Raw genomic sequence first — 21,375 nt, 5'->3', positions numbered from 1 at the left:
AAAGTCCATACTTTAGAGCCACCACCTCAGCATTATACTCTTAACAGCAAAATCCTAACCCCACGCAGATATTAATAATTAACCTACTCGATTACAGCCTGCTAATTAGCTGACCCCACGAGCTATGAGAGTCTTCCAGCTCCGCCACCACCCCAGAAAAAAACCCGACGGGCGCTACCGTGCCCGCGTCCTCTCTACTCTCATTTCTCTCCTCCAGCCAAGGAGAGGATTGCAGCAGCACCCAGCACTGCAGCAGCCCTACGTCTCAGGTTTTCTCTGGAAAAAGCTCACGGTTTCAGCATGGACTTCTCCTCCCCATGTTTAAAAATAAAATAAGAAAAATAAAAAAAAGGAAAGAGATCGACAAACATACGGTCATTTAACTCGGCTGAGCTGGCCTAAGTTTCATCCATGCCAACAGATCACGCCTCTGCCTTCCTCTCACCGAGTTTGTTGCAACATGTGCCGGCAGTCGATGCTCCTGTGCGCCAGGGTAGGTTTCGCGGCCGCGTGGTTTAACATCACCCCCCCAGCCCCCCTTTCCACCGCCTGTCACCTCCCCCATCGGGGAAAAAAAAAAAAAAAAAAAAAGCCCAAATAAATATATAATGTCTCCGACCGCTCGCCCCCCACCGTCAGCTTGTAGCTGTCACTACACAAATACGCTAGAGGCTACGAGGAAGAAAAACCTCATGATCTGGAAAAAAAGGGGAAATAAAATTAAGGGTTTGTTTGGAGATTTTTTTTTTTACCGTCCCTTCTCAGCCCTTTTCGCAGCGCCGATCCCCACCGCTCCAAGGAGGCAGCGCTGGCGGGGGCGGCAGCCGAGCCTCCCTCACGCACGTACCTTGCCAGACTGCCGCGGGTCTCTGCCGGGGTTCTTCCTGCCGCCGTCTCCACATCCACCATGCTCTTGTCCGGCCGCGGGCCGCTTGTACGCGGTGGGGGTCCCTTCCCCCCCGGCGCCGGCCTGCCGCCCTACCACGGCCCCAGCGACCGGCGGGGCTCCATGCCGCCGCTGTCGCGTTCCGCCAGCCCCCGCAGCGGGGGGGGGAGGGGGCTCCGCACCTGAGGGTGATGCAGGGGCGGCGCCGAGGCGGCCACGGAGGGCTCGTCCTGTCCCGCCGCCTCTCTCTTCTCAGGGCCGGCCGCACCCCGGCGGAGGTGCGAGCCCGCAGTGGCCCGAGCGGGGCTGGGAGCGAGAAGAGAAGGGATGCGGAGGGAAGAGCAACAACCCCAGATGAAGCACTCTGGGCTCTGGCAGCTGGGGCGGGGGGGAAGCCGAGGCGGTCCGGCCGTTGGTGGGGCCGGGAAGCGCTTCACTTGTTGCCCTGTAGCGGAGCCGCGCGCCCGCCTTCCCGCTTGTCACGCGCCCCTCTCTGCCCGAGCGCGCGCACTGCCTACCGCCCGCCGCCTACCAGCCAGGGGGCCGCCGCGGCTCGCACCACGCGCTGCAGGCAGGGTGGGGGTGGAGGGTGGGAGCAAGGCACCGACCGCGGCGCTCCCGCTGAAGCCCCGCCTCTGCCCGGCCGACGGCGCAGCGGATTGGCGGGGCGGGCGGGGCGTGGGGCCGGGCGGGGCACGTGGGACGTGGGCGAGGGGAGGTGTCCCTACGCCTCCTTTGGGCCTGGTTGTCCCCACCGTTGCCGGGCGGTCGTGTTTCTGAGGAAAGGGGCGGGCAGAGAGGGAGGCCTGGCACTGCCGCCTCGCCGGCCCCTTCCCCAGCAGAGCACACTCTCCCCACCACCCTACGGCTTTCATGCACCACGCCTCGCCACCCTGCCCCGTGGGGCCACCGAGTGCCCCACCCCGACCCCGCCGCCATGGCGCCCACCCGCAGCCCCGCCTCCCATCCACCATGTTCTCCTTCGACGCCTCACCCCCTTCCTGAGGTAAAACACCCCGGGGAGGAGGAATAGGTATTCCCCGGGTGTGAACTGATACCCATGACTCACTGCAAAACACATCAGTGCTGACTGTCAGCGCAGGAGGGAGGTATCACCTGTGGCTTCCCCTCCATGAGGAGGGTGCCCAGTTTGGGGGCCATTTCCACAGGGAGGGAGCAATGCTTGACCTGGCAAAAGGGGAAACACCAACACGTTTATGTCTGCCATCTTCCTTGGCTGGAGAAGGTGAGGTGGTGCCTCCTTCCCTCCCTCCTGCAATAATAAAAACAAATTTTCTGAGGTAAACTAGTACTTCTAGAGACTGGAGACCTCCATGGCCACAGGGGCTGCTGGTTGTGGCTACAAAATGTCTTTGTGACAATGTTCATTCATTTTTTTCCACATGGTATCAAGCAAAAGAGGAAAACCTCCAGCCGTGCTGAAAAATGCTGTTCCACATCACTTTAAAAAAAAAAAAACCTACAAAAACTTTTTTCCTTTTTAAGCAAGGTTATTGCAGCTATCTCAATTTTATTTAGTGGTCCACAAAGCTTTTGTAAGTGAGTCCGGGGGGGGAGAAGAAATGGACTGGTTTAGCTTGTTGGTGCTTCCCTTAGTAAATAAGTTTGTGAGAGTTTCAGATTTTGGAAATTTGCCCTTCCGAGCTGATACTAATCATGCATGAATCACTCATTAGTAACCTTCTTTTTTTTTTTTTCATTGTTGTTTTCTTATTTGCTAAGTGGATGAGACTACAAATCCTGACCAAATATCCCTGTTAAAACAAACTAGAGAAATCTTGGATACCCAGAATGCTTACTGAAATAATACATAAAAATGTGTGCTGTTACAGCAAGGAGTAGAGTCTTCAGTCTCCTCATGGCCAGATCAATAACAAGCAGCAGACAGATTTACAGTTCCCATGGACTGTGAACCTCACAGCTTTTTGTCCTATAGAGGAAGAAAATGAACACATGCTATTTGTTTCTATTTTTAGCACCTGCAATATAAGGAGAGGCCCAGCCAAAGCAATTATCTCAATGTCACCTGGCACAAGCATTTAAAAACTGTTTTCGCTGCAAAGGGAGAGGTAAGCATGTCCCCATGATCCATGAAAATACCTGTTTATGCACTTCCATTTTACAGCACTCATTTTCACTAAGACTGAGTAGCTGATGTGCACAGCCATAAACACGACTGGTGGGGTAAACAGCATCAGTATCCACAGCACGTACTGAGCTCCCCATACTTTGTGTCATTAAATATTGGAGGCCCACAGAAAACCAGTGGCGAGTCTCCTGGAGCTGCTCCAAAATCTCGCTCAGGAGTCTGGAAGGAATGTCCCCCATCCACGATGCATTGGGAGGGACAATGCATATTTCATTCCTCTTCAAATATTTATATATGTACTTCATGTTTGAGTAAAGCTGTCCTCTTCATCAAAGCAGAAAGATTACAGCAAAGGGAGGAATTACCCTAAATTGGTGAGCATCTTTGTCCATTAAGTAATACAAGGCTCAAAAGCAGAATTAAGTGTCTGGTAGTCAGGAGCTTGGCTACACAGCACGGGAGATTTCGTAACAATATGTTTTCAGATCAATTAAAAAAAGGAAAACAAAAATCAACTAGAACAACATGTCATGTAACATTGGGTGCTAAGGAGCCTGGAAAAATACATTGAAGCTCAAAAGTTTGGCTGAGGGTGAAATGGTCTGCTACCTTTGGGGAAAAGACATTTCTCCCTCCTCCCGGTCCCACACCCACATCCATGTCTGCTCCTCTGTAATCGCACCGACTCAACTGGTCACGGGGCTGCATTGTGAAACCTAAAGGGGGGGGAGGTGTTTTAATCCAAATATACTCCCTGATCCAGTTCACAGCAGAGCCTCAAAAATTAGCTGAAAGGGGGAAAAAATACCCAGAACTGACATTGCCACTGAGCACAACTTATTTTCAAACCATTGCCTAACTGCAATGCCTCTGCTGTGCTACACCCTGAAAGCCCCAGCAAGGGGTAAGGCAGGAACTCACTTTCCAGCCCCGCTCCCCTGAGTGCAGGCAGCTTGACCTTCCCTGGACCTGTGCATCATGCCAAGCAAAGTGTTAAACCTGGGGAGGTTTTTTACCCAATGCTTCCAGTTAACAGGTCCTGATAGGAGTAACAGTGAGCGTAGTGCTGTCTGGGGCAGGGGCTGCAGGGCTTCAGTGTGCCTCAGCTTGCTACAATGGCATGAAAACTGCTCCAGCTCTAAACCCAAATCTCTGTCAGTCATCAGGTTTAATAAAGTCTCATTAGCACAAAACAATCCCATGATTGCAACTCTCCCCCTGTCCTGCCTTGACATCCTCTCTTCAGGCTTCACTCCAAAGCAGCCTCCTTCCTTCCTGCCCCACGTGCTCTCACTAGGGGCCAGGACACCCCTCCATAAGTCCCTGTCTCCACTGGGGTTTAAAGGACGTGGTGAGCACGCTGGCTAACGCAAGCTAACCAACTCTTTGCAAAGCAAGGTAGCGGGGAAGCCTGTGTTGAAGAGAGACCACCTTATTTAAACCAGCTTCCTTTCTACATCCCTCTCTGCCTGCACTGGCTGGCATAGTGTCATGCTAAGCCCACGCCAGTGCCCAATCCCATTTGGAAGCATCTGGGTCACTCTGAGATTTATAGATATTTTATTTTATTTATATCTCTTTCTCCCTTTTCAGTACGCCCTGTTGCTTACAGCCCCCGAGATGGGAGAAAACAACACTGTCAAGCAAGGACATGAATCCACCTGATGCCCCACCATCCTGTGTCATGACCTGCTACAACCTTTTACATTAATTAATGGGAACTGGTTCCTAACAGCGTCCAGACACACTGTTCCCAGGCTTTCACTCGTTGCTGTTGTTGCTTTGACAGGGCCTGCTGGGAAAGAGGATTTTGTATCCAGCTGTTGAGACAGGTAGTGGGGTGCCAGAGTAATGAGTAACCTTATAAAAATACACTTTTAAAAGCACTGATGATGGAGTAGACACCAATTACACCTGCCAATGTGACTGTCAGGGAGTACGGTCTCTGGGCCACCTCCAGCATGCAAGGTAGCATGAAGCAGGACATGAGAGACTGTATCTAAACTGAGATGCACAGCCTCTCCTGGCTGGCTGTTTGTGCTTGGGTGAAACTAAGGAAGCTCTGAAAAATTTGATGCTAAATTGTTCTGCAGTTTGCTTGACTAAAAAGGAAGCGGGATTTTCATGTTTCAGGTGTGTAAAGCTGAGCTTTGTTATGGACACAGTAGTAAATTGTTGCTTTTTTTTTTTTTCCTGAGAGAGCAAATGCTTTTCATTGCAGCAGCACATACACACTTTAATTTGGTCTGAATTTGGAATAACTTTTTTGCCTACATACTCAAAAATAACACCTTCACTTGGCATCGTGATGCAAATTATGAGATCCAGTGTACAGCCCTTGCCAGTGAGTTGTACAGCATTAAACATTTCTCAGGGGCTGGTTACAAGGGAAGTTGTGCGTTTAGGGCATTGGTGCAGTGTCACTTGGTGACATGAATTCTTGTTGCCTGAGTTTTTCCATAGGTAGCGTGGTATACACGACAGCCAGAAAAGAGAGTCTTTTAAAAGGATTCAACTCTCATTTTTTATCAAGTTCAAAATTGATTCTATTTTTTTCTGGGCTATTTATTTATTGCTGTCATAGCAATTGGGTTCACTGGAATAAAAGCTGATGGGGGGCTACCACCTTTACAGCTATCGAAATGAGCTATGTACATTGGCCTTTTCTCTAGAATTTGCCTGTTAATAATTGGTACATTGCCAGGAGCAAAGGAGAAGTAGGAATGAGTCCCAGCTTATCTTGTTATCTTGATCTTCCTGTTTCACAGCAGCAAAGCAAGAGCAAGAGAAGTCAGACACAGCAAGCTTGCGGTGAGACGGGGCCTGGCCATGGGGCGCTCACCCCTTGGGGCCACGGACTGCTGTCCCGGGGGAGCCACATCGCACCGCATCCCATCCTGCAACGTCTCCCAGGCTCTTCGCAGCAGCTGCAGGCACATCCTCTCCCAGCTACCAGAAAGCAGCACACACAAGATTTTCCCTTGAAACTGTAGATTGCCCAGGATTCCCAGGTACCTGCTTGCAGCCACCCTTGTGAATACCACAGCAGCTCACCATGAAGGACCAGCACCTGTCTCATCAGAAACCCTGACTAGCTCCTTTCCATGGGGAGCACCTGTAAGTCCAGCACAGCTAGTAGTCATTTATGTTATGGAAGTGCTTGGCTCAGACCCCTCACACCGCATCCCATAATATTAATGATGTCTCAGCACCACAGCTCCTGCTCCAAAACATGCACCCACAGGCACACATGTACGGAAATGCTTCCCAACCTCTCTCTTGTAAATACTCACCTAATTCTCCTGGATCAAATGCTCCTGTAAGGCCAGTGCAGCTGGAATTAATTTTCTGTGATGAACCAAAGCTTATCCAGGACATAGGTCTATCTGACTTTTGTGGACAGAGTGGTGCAGCTAGAGAACACCTGGAAAGCTTCCTGAGTGTGTTTCTGTGACCAAGGAGGATAAGAACACAAGATAAGAGGTTAAAATTTAAATAATAACAGGAGCCTAAAGATTGCTCCTGTGGCATGTGAATGCTTCAGCAGCAGCTCAGATTTTCAAACATTGCAGATAAGAAAATCTAAAAATGCAAAGATAACATGCAGTGGGAGCTGGAGCATCTCAGTTCCTCTGGGAATTAACCAGTTTTTTTCCCACCCCAAAACCCTGGAATTCAGCCAAGCAAAGAGCCTCTCCCAGGGTAGTCAAGGTTTGTCAGCAAGGCTTGCCAGCAACATGAACACATTTCAGTAGTCTCCTCACAGTCATTTTCCCCACTTTCTCCCCTCGAAACATGCATGCAAACCAGCGCAGCAGGAGTAAACACTACAGAGCTGTTCTATTCCACTTTACTTTCACGCCTTAGTGAGATGGGGGAGATGCGAGTGATATGTTCAGTTTTGGCCAAACCACAGAAGTTGAAGAGATTGGCACATCCATCCATGTCCCCTCAGGAGCACCACTTTTTTTCTGGAGCGTTGCAGCTTGCTCTTGCAGGCAAAATGGGGCAGGGTGGCGATGGCAGAAAGAAACTCACCTGTGCTGTCATTTACAAGCTGTGGGCAGAACTGCATTGATTCACATTTGCAAAGAGTAATTACTCCCTGAGCTGCTTGGATGAAAGTCAGTGTTTCTCTACTCTAAAAGGACATACCTGCTTTTTTCAGACAAAGGCTGCAGTAACTAACGGTGTTTTCCTCCCAGTGAGGCTCCTTTTCCTTGAAGACAGAAGGCACAGCACTGCAGAGTACAGGCAAGAGGATGGAGAAGAATCCACTTGAAATTCAACTTCTATATCAGCAAACTGGACAATAATTATTTTGCAAATAAGAAAAAAAGCACCCACTATGTACATCTTTTTTGTGTCCTGGAAACATGAGGTCCTTATGCTTCTCCTTACATCTGTTGAGAGGCATCCCACAGCGTTTTGCAGCAAGACCTGCAAAACTGAAACCCACCGGGCAACAGAGGCTGCAGCCCAGTCTCTCTGAAGGTTAGAAAACTGTTTACACTTAGAAAAAAATGTACTGGACCCACTTCAGCGGAACTGCTTCCATTTTGTTTTTATTTTTTAGTAGATGCAGTTTTAAGCACCAGCAAAACCGCAGCTATGGGAAAACCGCCAGTCCTCACGTGTAACTTAGATTTTTTTTTTTAAATGATCTCGATTTCAGGCATGTCCTGGATGAGGGTCTGCTGTGTGACTTCCCTCGGACTCTTGCAGCGCCAGCTTGGGTCAGGAGTCTGCAATTAAAACCAGTCCTGTACCTTGAAGGGTGCTGACATCCAAGCTGGCCGTTTCTGGGTGGCAAAGAAAACTAAGCCAACACTGTGTGCGGCAGGTTTTTCAAGACACTCCCAACAATTTGGCAAAATGCTGCCACTGGAGGGAAATCCTGCTCAGCCCACGGGGGTTACAGACCAGTGATGGTGGCACAGTGAGTGTTTCATACCCAGGGCTTGGGGCTGGCACTCCTCCCTGGGGGCTCCTCCTTTCCGTGACATAAGCAGAAGGGTCTCCAAAACAAGGGTGGGGAGAGTGGCCCTGTCTCAGGGCGCTGGCTCCTAGGGCTACTGGGCTGTTTGAAAGCTCCTTCTGAGGCACTTGTCAAGCCCTATTCAGAGGGAGATGCAGGGCATCCTTATTTTTGTGCCAGCTCTCTGGGGACTGTGGCAGGACAGCAGTTACAAACACTGGTTTCAGCCCTGCTGTTCCCTGCATCCTCTGTGCAGGTCCCTGGGTGCAGGCACCCATCCAGCATGTTGGACACCTGGTTCACAGACCACCCAGAGGCCTCACTCCCGGCTGGGAAACTCCTGCCCCGCACCATCTGGCTGCTGATTGATGGCTTCTGGCAGGCACTTGGGGCTCATGTGATTTCCCTCAGGCCCAATGGATCCCCTGTAACCTTTTTACATGTATTTATGCTCGTAAAAGCCGCCTCAGAGGCCACAGGCCATTTGCCACGCTGCATTGCTCAGTTACACATACCTATTACGACCCACACCTCATTGCAATGAACCGAGGCCAGCGGTACCACCCAGGGTGCAGGATGTGGCCCCTGACATATCAAAATTACAGTATTGTCAAATAAAGAGATCAGAAGGCTTTTATCTTGTTATTGTAGGATCTGCAGATAAACTTCAGAAATAAAAAACAGGGCAAAGGGAAATTAAATAATCCACATATCTAGTTTTAATATCCAGCCTCATACCTACAGGTTACTGAAAAATGACCTGGAGGGAAGATACCTCCTGCATTAGGGACTGAGATCAGCAACATAATCAGAGTAAATGAAAGGTTTTCTTCATGCCGCTCGATGGAGAAATCCCTCTGACATGGATGTGGCTCACTATAAATAAATAAAACTTAAGAAACCAACACGCAGCACAGATGAGATCTAGCCTTGTAAATTAGTAAACCACTGCCCCACGTATGAAATTGCTGCAGGTTTTGTGCCTGATCCTGTAGGTATTTAACTTCCTCCACGTGAATAGTCCTCTGAAGCAAATGGAGCTGTACTAATTTGCAATGGCTGGGGATTGAGCCATTGGGGTTAAGCATTTCTGCTGGCTCTGACTGCAGCACATTGTAGTTACAGGGCTGTAGGATGACTTGGAGATGTTCCTGCTCTGGAAAAAAAACATCTGTGGCCATTACACCATGTTGCCAGTGGCCTTGTGGCATAGCCCAGGTACGAGCACTCTACCTTCGCAGGCTGTGTCCTCAGACAGAGAAATCCTGCTCCTGTCCTGCAGAGGAGAGTGCAGACATTTTGTTGGATGCTGCAATGTAAAGCTCATTTCTCTCATTCTCACTGGTGATGTGCCAATGTTTTCCAGAGACCGTTTCATTACTATTATGCTGCTTGCAAGCATCTTAATTTAAATCACATTATAGATGCACCAAGGAAAAATGATCTATCCACAGCCTAAATAATAAACTGGAGTAAAAACATCCTTGGGCTGTGAGAGACTAGAACAAGCACTAATTTAAATGTATAAACTTACATAACATTATTTATAGAAAGGAGCCCGATTGTCAAAGGCCCTGAGAGAGCTGGAACATGGGAATGTTTGTTCTCCCTGCAAAGAAAAATTAATTATGTAAGTTTATAAATTCCAGTTGCTTAGCTTGCTCATCTTGTGATGTGCCTAAGGACTGCTTGAAAGGTATTTATGGTTCCCAGCCACTGCTTCTTGATGGCAATTTTAACCTTCTACTTCTGCATGCCATTGCCTCACAGGATCTTGGAGCACGGTATTAGCTTTACGCTCTGTGTTCCTCGGCCATAGAAAAATGCAGATTTGCAGTAGCAGGTTCTGCAGGTTCTGCAGTAGAAAATTTTAAGTGGACGCCTGGAGGAGGCCAGGTCTCACCAAGCCACCAGATATTTTGCGGAGGATGGTGGGGCAGCTGCTGTGTTTTGGGAGCACAGGCAGAGCCCTGAGCCACTTGCAAGTAGCTGGGATCAAACTGACACCTCTCTCTGCTTGAGCCTGCCATCTCCTCCTGACGTGGCTTTGCTTATTTTCTTCTTGCACTGCCAAGAACAGAGATGCCATGAAGACTAATGCTCTACATGGTTTGATTAGCAAGGCAGGAAGAGTGCCACTTATTACTGAAATGCACTATATCGTATAATTTCCTGGTAATGCTGTATTCAGCCAGGGCTGCCAGTTGGCCAGAAAGCTCAGGAAATATGGCAGAGAAATTATGTATTATCAAACCCAAATGATTAATGTTTCCTCCCAGGCCCCACTCAGAAGCACTATTAGGGCTTTGGGTTTTGTGCTGCGATTGCTGTTTTTCCCCCCATCCACCCCTGTAAAATGTCACTCCTCAAGGGTCTGAGACACTTGCCGGCATCCAAAAATGCCATTTATTCAATTACCTGGTTTTACATATTCTCCATACCATTCCATTACTAAAGCTAATGCCTGAGTGCTGCAGTTTCAAGTGTGACTGGCTGCTAAGTGAATTAAAACACAAGCTCCCCTGCACTCAGGGGAGATAAGAAACAAGAAAACGTCTTCAGAGAAATACTTTGAACCTCCCTGTTGGCCGATGTCCTCTGACAGCACTTCATTTCAGGGACTTCCCCTTGGGTCCTGCTTGCTGCAATAATGCTAAGGGGCCACCTGCAAAAATGCCCCAGAGCCAAACGCCCCAGGCAGGCTCTCCATCCCCAGCTGCCCCGGCCCCCTCCCTCCAACATGCTTTCAAACCCATTTTCCTGCAATTTCTTGCATTTCAAGATCTGCCTTGCTACCACCAAAAGGAAGGAAGAAGGGCAAGGCATTTGGGGATTTGAGTGTGCAGATGATCAACCCCGTTACATCTGGGAGGAAAGCTTCATAGCACCAGCCTCTACCACCCACTGATTTTGTGTTGGGACACGCAGCTCAGGTGATATCCCAAAATAATCCTACCCAAGTGGTACTGACAGTTCAGAGGTAGATTTGCACCAGGTGAGGTTGCAGCTGCAACCCCCTTGCCACCCTTTCATGAGAGGTGACACACTGTGTCCTCTGGGGACTCTGGTGGCCCCGGGGATCACCCATGGGATTCACACTACTGGGAAAAAGCATTTTTGTTGGTGTGTGTCCCTTTTCAGGGGAGGGGGACTCATCTGCAGCTTTGGTGAGGCTTGGCTATACCAGGATGAACTTTATGGGTAGAAACAGCTTTATTTTGCTGTGCTGAGGGGAGAAAGCATCGATGGTGACAGCTGTATGTCTCCCTGTGTCATCACCTTTACCTCCTGACATGGCCATGGAGGCCCAGGGGTGCAGTTCTGGATTGTTGAATTAAACGGCACGCCGAGTCCCGCTTCCCTAGAATTTGGGAATAATTTAAGAGGCAAATTTTAACAGGCCTGGCTCCAAGGTGAAGAGTCATTGTCTATTTTCCTGGTCGCAAGCCACATGAAAAGTAATGCATTAAAAAAATCATCAGCAGCTGCTGCAAAGGACTGCTGCACTCCCCCCGCCCGACCGTCGCCATGCGGTACCGCCTTCTTAGAAAGGCTCCCTCTGTCCCCGGCACCAACTGAGCGTCTCTTTATAAATATTTGGAATAAATGAATAAACTGTTGAAATTCCCCAGAAGGGGAAGGAAACATTTCTGCGAGCAACGTGGGGCAAGCGTGAGTCATCAAGTAAAACTTCTCAGAGACTTGTGCATCTACAAATGGTCGGTAAATATTAAATCAGGAAATCTCCTCAGAAATATGGTAAGTGATTTATTTCATTGATAGATAGCAAAGAACTGGTGTACAGAGAAGAAAACCTCACAAAATATCAACCGGTTTATCAAAAAGTTAAAGCACAATAAAACATGGAGGTCATAGACACCAGTGAAAACCAATAAAAGCACAAATGTTAATTCTGCCATTTACACTTGTAAAAAGGACCTGTAGGAGAAGCAAAAAACGAAATTTAAAATAAAATTACACTAAGTAATCTGAGCAATGGGAAAGTAAATCAACACCAATATAAAATAAGTATGCCTCTGCATTTGCTCCTTTCCATGGCCCAAAGCTTTATGAAATACAGCGCTTGCTTGGCTTGGATTCAGAAAAACATGGTGTGCTTAAATTATTATTTTTTTTCAAATACAGATATGCCTAGAAAAATACTCTAAATATTCAGCAGTTCTGGGAATATGTGGACCAAGAAAAAAGAAAATGGCACTAAGAGGAATCTTGCCAAGCAGAGAGCGAATGCAGGGCTTGCCAATTGCATAATGTGCGATTGAAGGCGACAGCACTTGCAGATATTTTAGGGAGCACCAGATCATAAACGAGTGGCAAGTTGGAGGAATTCCCAGAAAACAAGAAATGATTGCATGAATAAATGGCAGGGCATTTTAGTGGTGCAAAAGGTGACATCTGAGGAAGAACCAGCTGAAGGCTGTAACAACGTGTGGCTGCTGCTTACAAGTCTTTGGTAAGACGTGGCAGAACTTGGGATGGGCTGCGTATCTGGAGTTACACATCTGGAGTTGTCATGTACACGGTGCCAGAGCTGCAGTGGCAGCCCTCGCTCACTGCAAGGAAAATCCACCATGGCTTTGGTGAGTCATCACCCAGGAAAGTGCCAGCAACAGTGGGAGCGGAGGAAATTGCTGGTGGTGCCGGGTGCCGTCCCCTGCCCGAGCAGCATCTGGCTAGCCACTTCTGCCCTGCCTCCAACATGATGCAGGTTAGTTTAAATATCCAGGCTTTGATCAAAACCCAGCCTGCCCCAGTCCAGCAGCACACAACGGTCCCACTCACGAGTGGCTTTTAGTTTAGTAAACCAAGAAGGATGGAGACTGGGCAGATGGCAGGCAGGTACACCTGCAGGGGGGGCAGGTATGAAGGGGAGTTTTCTGAGGTTAAGGATATTGGAGCATGGCATGTGTTGTGTCCCAGCTCCTTTCCTGGCTGCTTTTGAGGACCAGGCAGGGAAACCTCTCCCAGGTGGGACTCATGCAGGGGGCCTCCTTCAGCCCTTCCTCCTGCTGCTTCCCTGTCTCCCTCACTTTCCTCCTCTGGCTGTGCTGAGCTGCTCATATCCCTGCTGTAAATATACCAACTGCCCGGCAGGCTCAACTGACAGCTCAGGGCATGCTGCCACGTGGCTGTTCCCCTGAAGGAAGGGGGAAGAGGAGGAGGAGTTGTTGGACCTGGTGTCACACTACTGGCATGGCTCAGCATGCAGGCACAGGAGCTGGTGCCATGGCGGACAGGAGTTGCTTCCAAAACAGGGCTGTGCTGGGATGTCTGCTTGGATGGACTCATGCAGGAGGCCAGCATCCATACGTGGCCCGAGCCACAGTGGGAGCTCCCTGGCCACGCGTTCAGGCCAAGTCTGGTTTACATCTGGGCTTTGGGAAAGGATTTTGAAATCTCTCCTGAAGTGCATAAACAGCAGCTTTCATTTGCCAATACCACAGAGATATTTAGAGGGACCATTGAAAGCTAGGAACACCCATAAATCCCAACAAAAAGCTGCGGGTGCTTGTCCCCTTCACTCAAGCAAGCAAAGCAGGGCAGCGTCGGAGGCCTCCTCTCCATTAGGTTCAGCCAAGAGCGGCTAATAGGTTGAAAACTCCCTAGCGAGGGACAGACCAATGGACACACACACATAAACCATCCCAGTAGGAAGGCACGGTCCTGCTCAAGGGGGACAGTCTGTTCTCTGTGTCCCAGTAGCAGCTGGGCGTTACAGCAGTCTGGGGAAGCGCAGCATCCTCTTTTCCTGCCCACATCAAACCTTGTGAAGCAGAAACGATTTTGCTGCCCAGTGACACTCCTGTGCCCTTACCAAGGGCTGGGCAGAGGGTGGTCCTCAAAGCACTCAGCTTTATTTTTTCCAGTTTTGCATGGTAGTTTACGAACATCCACCAAGAAGAAAATCAGGATCATTCAGAGGAAGGAGGATTAGGAAGAGAGAGAAGTGGCCAACCATTAAAATACGCCCCTTTTTAACTTCTCAGCTCTGCTAGGAAAGTATCCAATTGTTTCTTAAATGACCCCGATATTTTTTGCCTCAGCCTCCTTGCCTGGTTAGCCATTTCACATATTTATTATTCTTTGCATGAAATAATACTTCCTGTCATCTGTTCCCAGTTTGTTTCTCTTTAATTTCCATTTATAGCACATTTTCCTATCCTCTGACCATGTTAAAATAAAACAATAAGTATGTTTGACACGGTGCAAGTTACTTAAGATCATGATCCTTCCCTGACCTTGATTTGTAATTTTTTTAAAGATGCTCTAACACACAGAAAAACATTTTAATGAACTTTGATGAGAAAGTAAGTGGAAAGCTCAGAGAATCGGCAACCACTCAGCATTTCACACCCATGCTGGCAGCTGGTTATGTGGGGATGGGCAGGACGATCAGTTGGTGGTCACAGTCCAGTTCTACTTGGACAAGTATCAGCTGGAGGCAGATGGGGAAAGCGAGGAGCTATGGGCTGCACAGTCCCTCCCCGAGATGGAGGGAAGAACCAGGTGGCTGTAAGAGATGAGGTGTCAGTGGGACAGGCACAGGAAAGGAAATGTTAATTCCCAATGAGGTGATACAAATTGGTTTGAGTGATGCTTTCCCTTCTGACCAGGTAGATGGGAAAAGGTGACCTTCCCTTGCTCTGAGGGGAGAGTTTGCTTCCAAGTACAATCTGGCAACTCCAGAAGCAATAAATTCACAAGGAGAAGCAATGAGGAATACTTTAGTTATGGCACAAGAACATTTTATGTTGTCATCTCTGTCTTGGTACAAGCTCTCAATACAATTTTAGCTCAGGAGGAGGCTGCTCATGAAGCTAAATTAAAATGGAAAGCATCAATGTAGCCTCCAACCAAAAGTATGTGCACACCTTCCCATTAAGCAATAAAGCAAAACAGGGAGCCCATGTCATCTCCAGCTGGTCCATCACCATTTTATAGACTGTCAGGTAGTTCTCTGCTAGGGACTATCATGCTCCATACAAGCATTAGCCTGCTCAGAACAGCCCCTCGATGTCCTCCTGCTCTGATAAGCTGGTAAGCGTGGTTACACATCCTGCTGTGACAAGGCTGACAAGGTTGCACCCCTGAACGGAAATACCTGAAACGGAAAGCATTTCTGCGCAGTCTGCTTTAGCCGGAAGGGTAGTGGTTGCTCTCAGTTTGGTAATATGGCAGAGAGATGCGGGTGCCGGCGACAACCAAGAGCCACAGCAGCCTGGGCAGTTCAGATCATGGTGCCCTGCACATACCTTATCTGCCTCTGGAAGCTTTCTTCACACAACTATTTTATCAACAGGGCTTTAACCTGCCAAGTTTTCCTTTTATCCAAATTGTAAGCTGAACACACACACACTAGAAACCCTGGGTTTAATCTGGGACTTTTTTGAGGTCAAGACAAACATGACAAACAGGACTAAGAGCAGCCAAGTTAACTGTGCCCTGAGAAAGCACGGTCCTCTCAAACACACCGTGCTGCTTGGTGCCAGGGCTGCACCACTACAGCTCGAGAGCCAGAAGGCTGATGAGGGTGGACAGTCTTCAGGGAAGCAGATCAGTAGTGACTTTGAAGGCTCACCAGCAGGTTGCTGGATCAGACGCTCAGCACATGCAGGAGGGCTGCTCCATTTGGAACATCAGTGTTGCCTCCCACCACCTAAGAGATGCTCCCACAATTGTCCCCTGGCTGCCTGTGGCATGGGGAAGGTGTGACTCAATGGGTCAGCAAAGTTGGCCACCTCACACCCTTGGGAACAGAGGCTCGCAATTACATAAATGTACATTTGTGTTTCTGCTCCCTGAACTTGCTGCACTTCATCTACTTTCTTGGGGTTTAAGCTCTAAGCAGGCAGAGTTCACAGAAGTGGATTTGTCCTACATAGCCCATGGTTTGAAAGGATAAACATGAGTCCCCACCTAGTCCGTGTGTTTCTTCTACTCATTTCTCCCCTACCACACCTGGCCAATTTACCTTTGCTGCTCATCCAGCCCAGTATTTACAGCATCTGGAAGACTCAAAAATTGATTGAGGGGAAAAAGAGAAAAGCTACGCTACACCTAAAGGCTTGATTATGCAAAGCTTTATGTGAACAATGCCACCACTGCTTTGTAGCTGCTGCTGGCCTGGAAGAGGGGTCAGAGAAAGCTTAATAGTGTGACTTAGCCCGTACTTTGTTGTGAATGCATTGTGCAGTTACAACCAGGATTTAACAATCATTACCTATTTTATGTGCAGAAACAGGAAATATGAAAAAGTAGCGAGGGTCATTTGTTTTCTGAGTTGCAGTCTCTTTATCTGGTTAAGTGGTCTGAGTCAACAAAGTCATGCTCTCCTCTATTTCTGAGAGTTTCTTCAGCATCTGGCTCACCTTGGCCTCATCAAACTCCAGACAAAGAAACTCCGATTCCTACAAAACAAAATTGCAATAATTGAGAAAGATCATGGTTTTTCAGGCACACAATGGAGGCAGGATAGCCTCTGCTTTCCTGACGATTTGTGTCCCTTTTTTCCTGGTACCACTTAAATAACCCCAGTAGACCCAGAGAGAGGACATAGGAAGGCTGAGCTCTTCGCACCTTTCCTTTCAATGTAGGCATCAGTTTGGGTATCTCCTTAGCTGCAGATTTTTGCAAAACTTGTAGAAATTTAATTATATCTGAGACTTCCACTTTTCTTTCTGATCTGGTGATCCCCAAAGCTGCCACTGCAGACATTGGGAACTGCAAAGTGGTTGGAGCCACCGCACAAAGCTCGTACACGTAAGAAAAACAGAATTTATATAGGGAAAAACATGAATCCAAAACACAGTCTTGTACAGGACATTCCAGTCTGGAAATTCAGGAGAGTTGTATATACTCTAATATGTGGGCTCTTGTGTCAATTTAAACTTAGAAGCATGTTAAGAAGCAGCACACTGATTTGCTCCGAAAAGTCCTGTCACATCTAAAAAGTAGTTATTCTCTGACAAGATGGATATTGGGATATAGTAAAAGGATCTTGTCAAAGGCCTAGAAAACAAAGAAAAAAAATTATGTATAATATATCTATATATAAAAGTTTTAATGATATGGAACTCATTAATAAACACCAATGTGAAAAGGCCACCTGAGACCTCCAATCCCTTAGTCTTAACCTACTGGTATGTCTATAGTTACAAAGTATTTCCTGTAGTGATTCTGGCAGAAGAAATGTTTGAGATTGCTGGGAGCAGGACTGTGTGCCAAAGGTCGTTCCAGGTGAAGCACCAACAGTGATAGCGAAACGAACGGAACATACTAGAAAATTGAAGTGCAGCCAGTATGGGGGGAGGTTTCCTTACGAGACATTGGAATAGTTTTAGCCATCAGAATTGCTGTATATCCACTGAATTTCTATATACATAACCCAGACCCTGTGCTGCTTATAAAAGCAGAAGGGCATCTCCAGGTCTCATCTGTTTTCTACAACTAAAATTTTTATTATTATTTCAAAATATGTTTCTTCCATACAATTAGCATCTACCCAAAATACCACCACTTCATCCTTTACATTTATGGAATTAATAGTTAATTAATTAAAGCCATCAACTTTTACTAACCACATTTTAGGACTGTTACAAGCATTTTCCTCCAGGCATCAGGAATAGTTATAACTTTTACCCTCTCTTGCCTTCCCAAGGATTCATGGATTGTTTCATTTTTTGTAAGAACCAAACCAGCAAGTGAGATACGAACCAAAATGTTGACAGAAGAAGCAAGGGGATCATTTTGTGTGCAATTATCACAAAAGGCACTGCCAGAAGAATGCTAATGGGAAAGAAATGAGGTCCCAGAAGTCAGTGATCAGGAAGCTGAGCATGTGGAAGCGCATGAAAAAGTTGTGCCAAGGCTTCTGCCCAGACATCAGTCACACAGGGAACTACCACAGTTCAAGGCAGAAATCAAAGTGGTGATTTAACATTTAAAACTTCAAACTTTCTAAGAAAGACGACCTCATACAATGAGAGCAGCATGCACTTTAAACTTTTTTTGTCTTCCAATATTGTGCTCTCTCCCCTAATGCTCAGGGGCTGGTAGGTGCTTACTGTAGCTACATTGGATGAGTCAGTCTTCATGAAATGTTTATTATCTGCTAACAACCAAATCAGCCAACAGACCAAGGTGCAGAGATCAAGTTATGTATTTAGTATGCGGGTGCTTCTGATCAGAAAAGGTTTCATAGAATTAAGGAGAACTTTGATATATCAGTAGAGTACAGTAATAGTCATGTAACCAAACACATACCATGTAGAATATACAGATGACTCTTAGGAAAGGTCTTTGCCTGAGCAAGCAATTATGCTTATAAACAGCATCCTATTGGAAACCATTACTATAGGTTGTGGTTTGTTTGGTTGTTTTTAAATTGTTCATCTCTATAATATTGCTTAGTATATTCCAAAACCTCACAAATGTAGCATTAAACATTTGAGATCAACAACAACACAGATAGGAAGTCTAGGACTTGGAAGCGAGGGCTTTCTCACACCATTTTTCTTGCCATTGACAATAGTTATCAACATGTCTTAGAGAAAATACCTTATATAAAATACCTCTGCAAAGTGCAATTACAGCAAAGCAGAATTACAGCTGGTCACTGTGCAGAAAGTGTTTGGTGAGGAATTTGACAACTTAACTCCATTTGGCAGTGGGCTTTCTTGAGGTTTCCTGTTTGATTAGGAGCCCACTGAAAAAAATCTAGGTCTAATCTGCCTGAAGAAGATGTGTTTGCAGAAGATTGTGTAAGAAAGCCTGAACGAAACCCTGAAATACTCTTTATGCATTGCTTGATTAGGAAGCACTGGAAAAGTTAAATCTCAAGCAATCCGTTAGTTGACCCCTGAGGCTTTGTGAAGCAAATCTAAAACAATCCAAGTATCTGTAACATGTTAGAAGTCTTGCTTCTGTCTGTAACCTGACCTCTCTTTCCTCAACACGTGTGTCACGGCCACCGGCTAATTTCTATCTTGACTTTTAGGGCATGAGTGGTGGCACCATGCTATGCAGCCCTGGGTCATAGTCCTCGACAGGACAAACTCCAAGGCCAAACTCCTGTTGACATGTCAGGCTTTCCAGCCACAACTGCGCACCTCAAGTCACGTGAGCCCATCGACAGACTTCCCCAGGCCAGGGGCTGCCCATACAGCCTTTAAAAGCTGCATAAGCTGATTTTACAGATTAATCACACAGTGTGTGTGAACAGACAGAAGACGGAAGGTCCCAGCTCTGGTGGAGATGTTTTTTGCATGAGCCTAAGGCATAAGGAGGCTTTTTCTTAATCCTCTTCAGGTTTTGTCAGTTAAAAGGAATGTAACTTGAGCAAAAGGACACTCATGGATAACACTAAGTCTCTTCATGCCACTTTATACAAGTGTAAGTGTACCCATAAAGCACGCTTTTATCTGTAAAGCAGCTAAAACTTTTCTATCTGTATTGGAGGGTATCTAAATAGTTATAACACTCTCATGTGGACCAACCTAAAACATGATCGAGAGGGCTGTAAATCAGGTTGCTCAGAATTGGGTTTTAGTTTTATTTAATGATTTGTTAATTTATATCCTCCACAAAGTTCCAAAGAAGGAGAAAAAGGGAAGAAAAAAGAAGCTGGAGCTATGAAATTCAAAACTCCCCATTGCTCCCCTAAGGTGTCCTCCACGAGCTGGACAAATTTGGTATCTCAGCTCCTTCTCAGCAAGAAACAAGGCATCCCTTTTGATACTTCCTATTGATATAGAAATTTTCGGCCTACTTGGATCCGCTGTAGTTAAGCAAACCCAAAATGGAATGAGTTCTTCATTAAAAATAAACCCAGAAGCTAGCAAACTAGAACATCACCAGGCTACCAAACACTTGTTTATCTGAAGCGACCAAACACGCAATGATGGTACCAGGAGCACCTTCACCAGACAGGAACCTGCTGTGGTGAATGTTTCATACTCGAAGCATGAGTAGTGATGCCTCGAAGGCCTGAAATCTGGACTTCAGCTGAGCCCTTCACAGCTATGGACATGGTCTTTGGAAAAAGGTGCATGTATGTGCACGAGCAGGGTTGTTAGAGCACGTGCATGTGTGATGGAAACAGCACATGCATCCCCACCTTCAGGTTGGAAAGCCAAGCTCAATGCTCTCAGAAAGGTGTGGGAATGGATGTCCATATCCTGCAACCATCTTGGTTTTCTCCTCGCATGCTTTCCCACCTCTCCTCCCATTTCCCTCCTGAGCCTGGGCTATAAAAAGGAGCTGCAAAACAAACATCCAAGAACCACAAACTCCCCCCAGACATGAATTAGGTGCTCTAGGTTTTTTTCTTTTTCAGGAACAAGAGAGAGCTGCAGAAATATTTGTAAGAGACTAAGAGAAGCACAACTTTCTGTATCTCGGTAACTACACTTGAAAAATATTTTTAGAAAACCAAGCCTCATACATTCAAAACTTAAAAAATACTTTACAATTGTTCTCTATTGCATCAGTTTGACCAGCTACTTGAAATGGTTCCCAGCAACTTTGATATATCCAGTATTATTAAGTTCTAGCCACTATACTGGAAAAATAAAAATAAACCCCTCTGAATTCACATATCATTTTATTCATATTCATTTCCACTTGATTCGGAGAACTCCTAAAATGTTCTGCATTCAGGGAACTTGGTCACTGCCAGGACTGCAACGTAAGTTGGCAGTACCTTTGCTTTGGATCCCAAAGTCTTGACTAAGGCCCGTTCCATGGGATGGGGTGGTGGCTTGGGGCATCTCCCAATGCAGAAGTGAGGAATTCAGCAAACGGTGGTCACAAGGGTGACACTAGTACAGGTGCAATCAGTGGGGTGCCCTGCCTCACACTCACTGGCTCAAGGACAGTGAAGGTTGCTACATGCAAATACTCGCCTACCCAGCTGGAAACTTTGAGAGAGGTAAGGACACCCCCCTGCCAAAACGCAGGAAACAAAAATTGCTCAGCAACTGAAAAAAGATGCCAAGGTGGTGATGACAGCCTTCAGAACCCACAACCCAGGTGGGTTCAGAGGACTAGAGACTTTCTTCCATTAAATAAGAGAAGTGCTGCCAAGCAGAGGGCTGGCTGGCGACCAGGAGAGCATGGCAGAGGTGTCAAGTGCAAGGGGAGAGAGAGCCTACTCCACCTTCACACAGGGAGTGTGCTATGGCATTCAAGGAACTGAGACAGAGAGAAATGCAAGGTTTGTCCGGTTAGATACAATTTCATTAAAAAAGCAATCACGTTTTAAAACCCTACACAAAGAGAAGACAGGTGATGCTGCGTGCCCATCCTCACCTCCAAGGATTTGCCTGGAACAAGCCAGTAGGAACAAGCCCACTCGCAAGTGCTTGACTTGGGGTCCCAGGG

At 47.0% G+C, this 21,375-nt stretch overlaps 2 protein-coding genes across 8 annotated transcripts in view; both read right to left on the bottom strand.

Moving 5' to 3' along the window:
* EHBP1 (EH domain binding protein 1) overlaps window positions 1–1,776 on the bottom strand; it is a 382,104-nt gene extending 380,328 nt beyond the window's left edge. Inside the window, exon 1 of the mRNA XM_075749655.1 lies at window positions 1,766–1,776. The gene's annotated coding sequence lies outside the window, so the exon portion shown is untranslated. The remainder of the gene's footprint in view (window positions 1–1,765) is intronic.
* LOC104641239 (COMM domain-containing protein 1) overlaps window positions 1–21,375 on the bottom strand; it is a 127,574-nt gene that overhangs the window by 22,050 nt on the left and 84,149 nt on the right. For 4 of the 7 annotated variants that reach the window (XR_012834771.1, XR_012834772.1, XM_075749665.1 and 1 more), the window contains one exon: window positions 11,723–16,403. Coding sequence is in view for 2 of the 7 variants with exons in the window: in XM_075749665.1 (XP_075605780.1) it covers window positions 16,296–16,403 (108 nt within the window). In the remaining 5 variants the exon portion in view is untranslated. Of the gene's footprint in view, window positions 1–6,289; window positions 6,445–11,722; window positions 16,404–21,375 lie in introns of those variants that run through there. The other 3 variants (XR_012834773.1, XR_012834775.1, XR_012834774.1) reach the window with 2 other exon arrangements.

The sequence above is a fragment of the Balearica regulorum genome, chromosome 3, assembly GCF_011004875.1.
Source record: "Balearica regulorum gibbericeps isolate bBalReg1 chromosome 3, bBalReg1.pri, whole genome shotgun sequence".
Classification (NCBI taxonomy): domain Eukaryota; kingdom Metazoa; phylum Chordata; class Aves; order Gruiformes; family Gruidae; genus Balearica; species Balearica regulorum.
The sequence above is the reverse complement of the archived record's forward strand: the minus strand, read 5'-3'. Positions and strand labels throughout refer to the sequence as shown.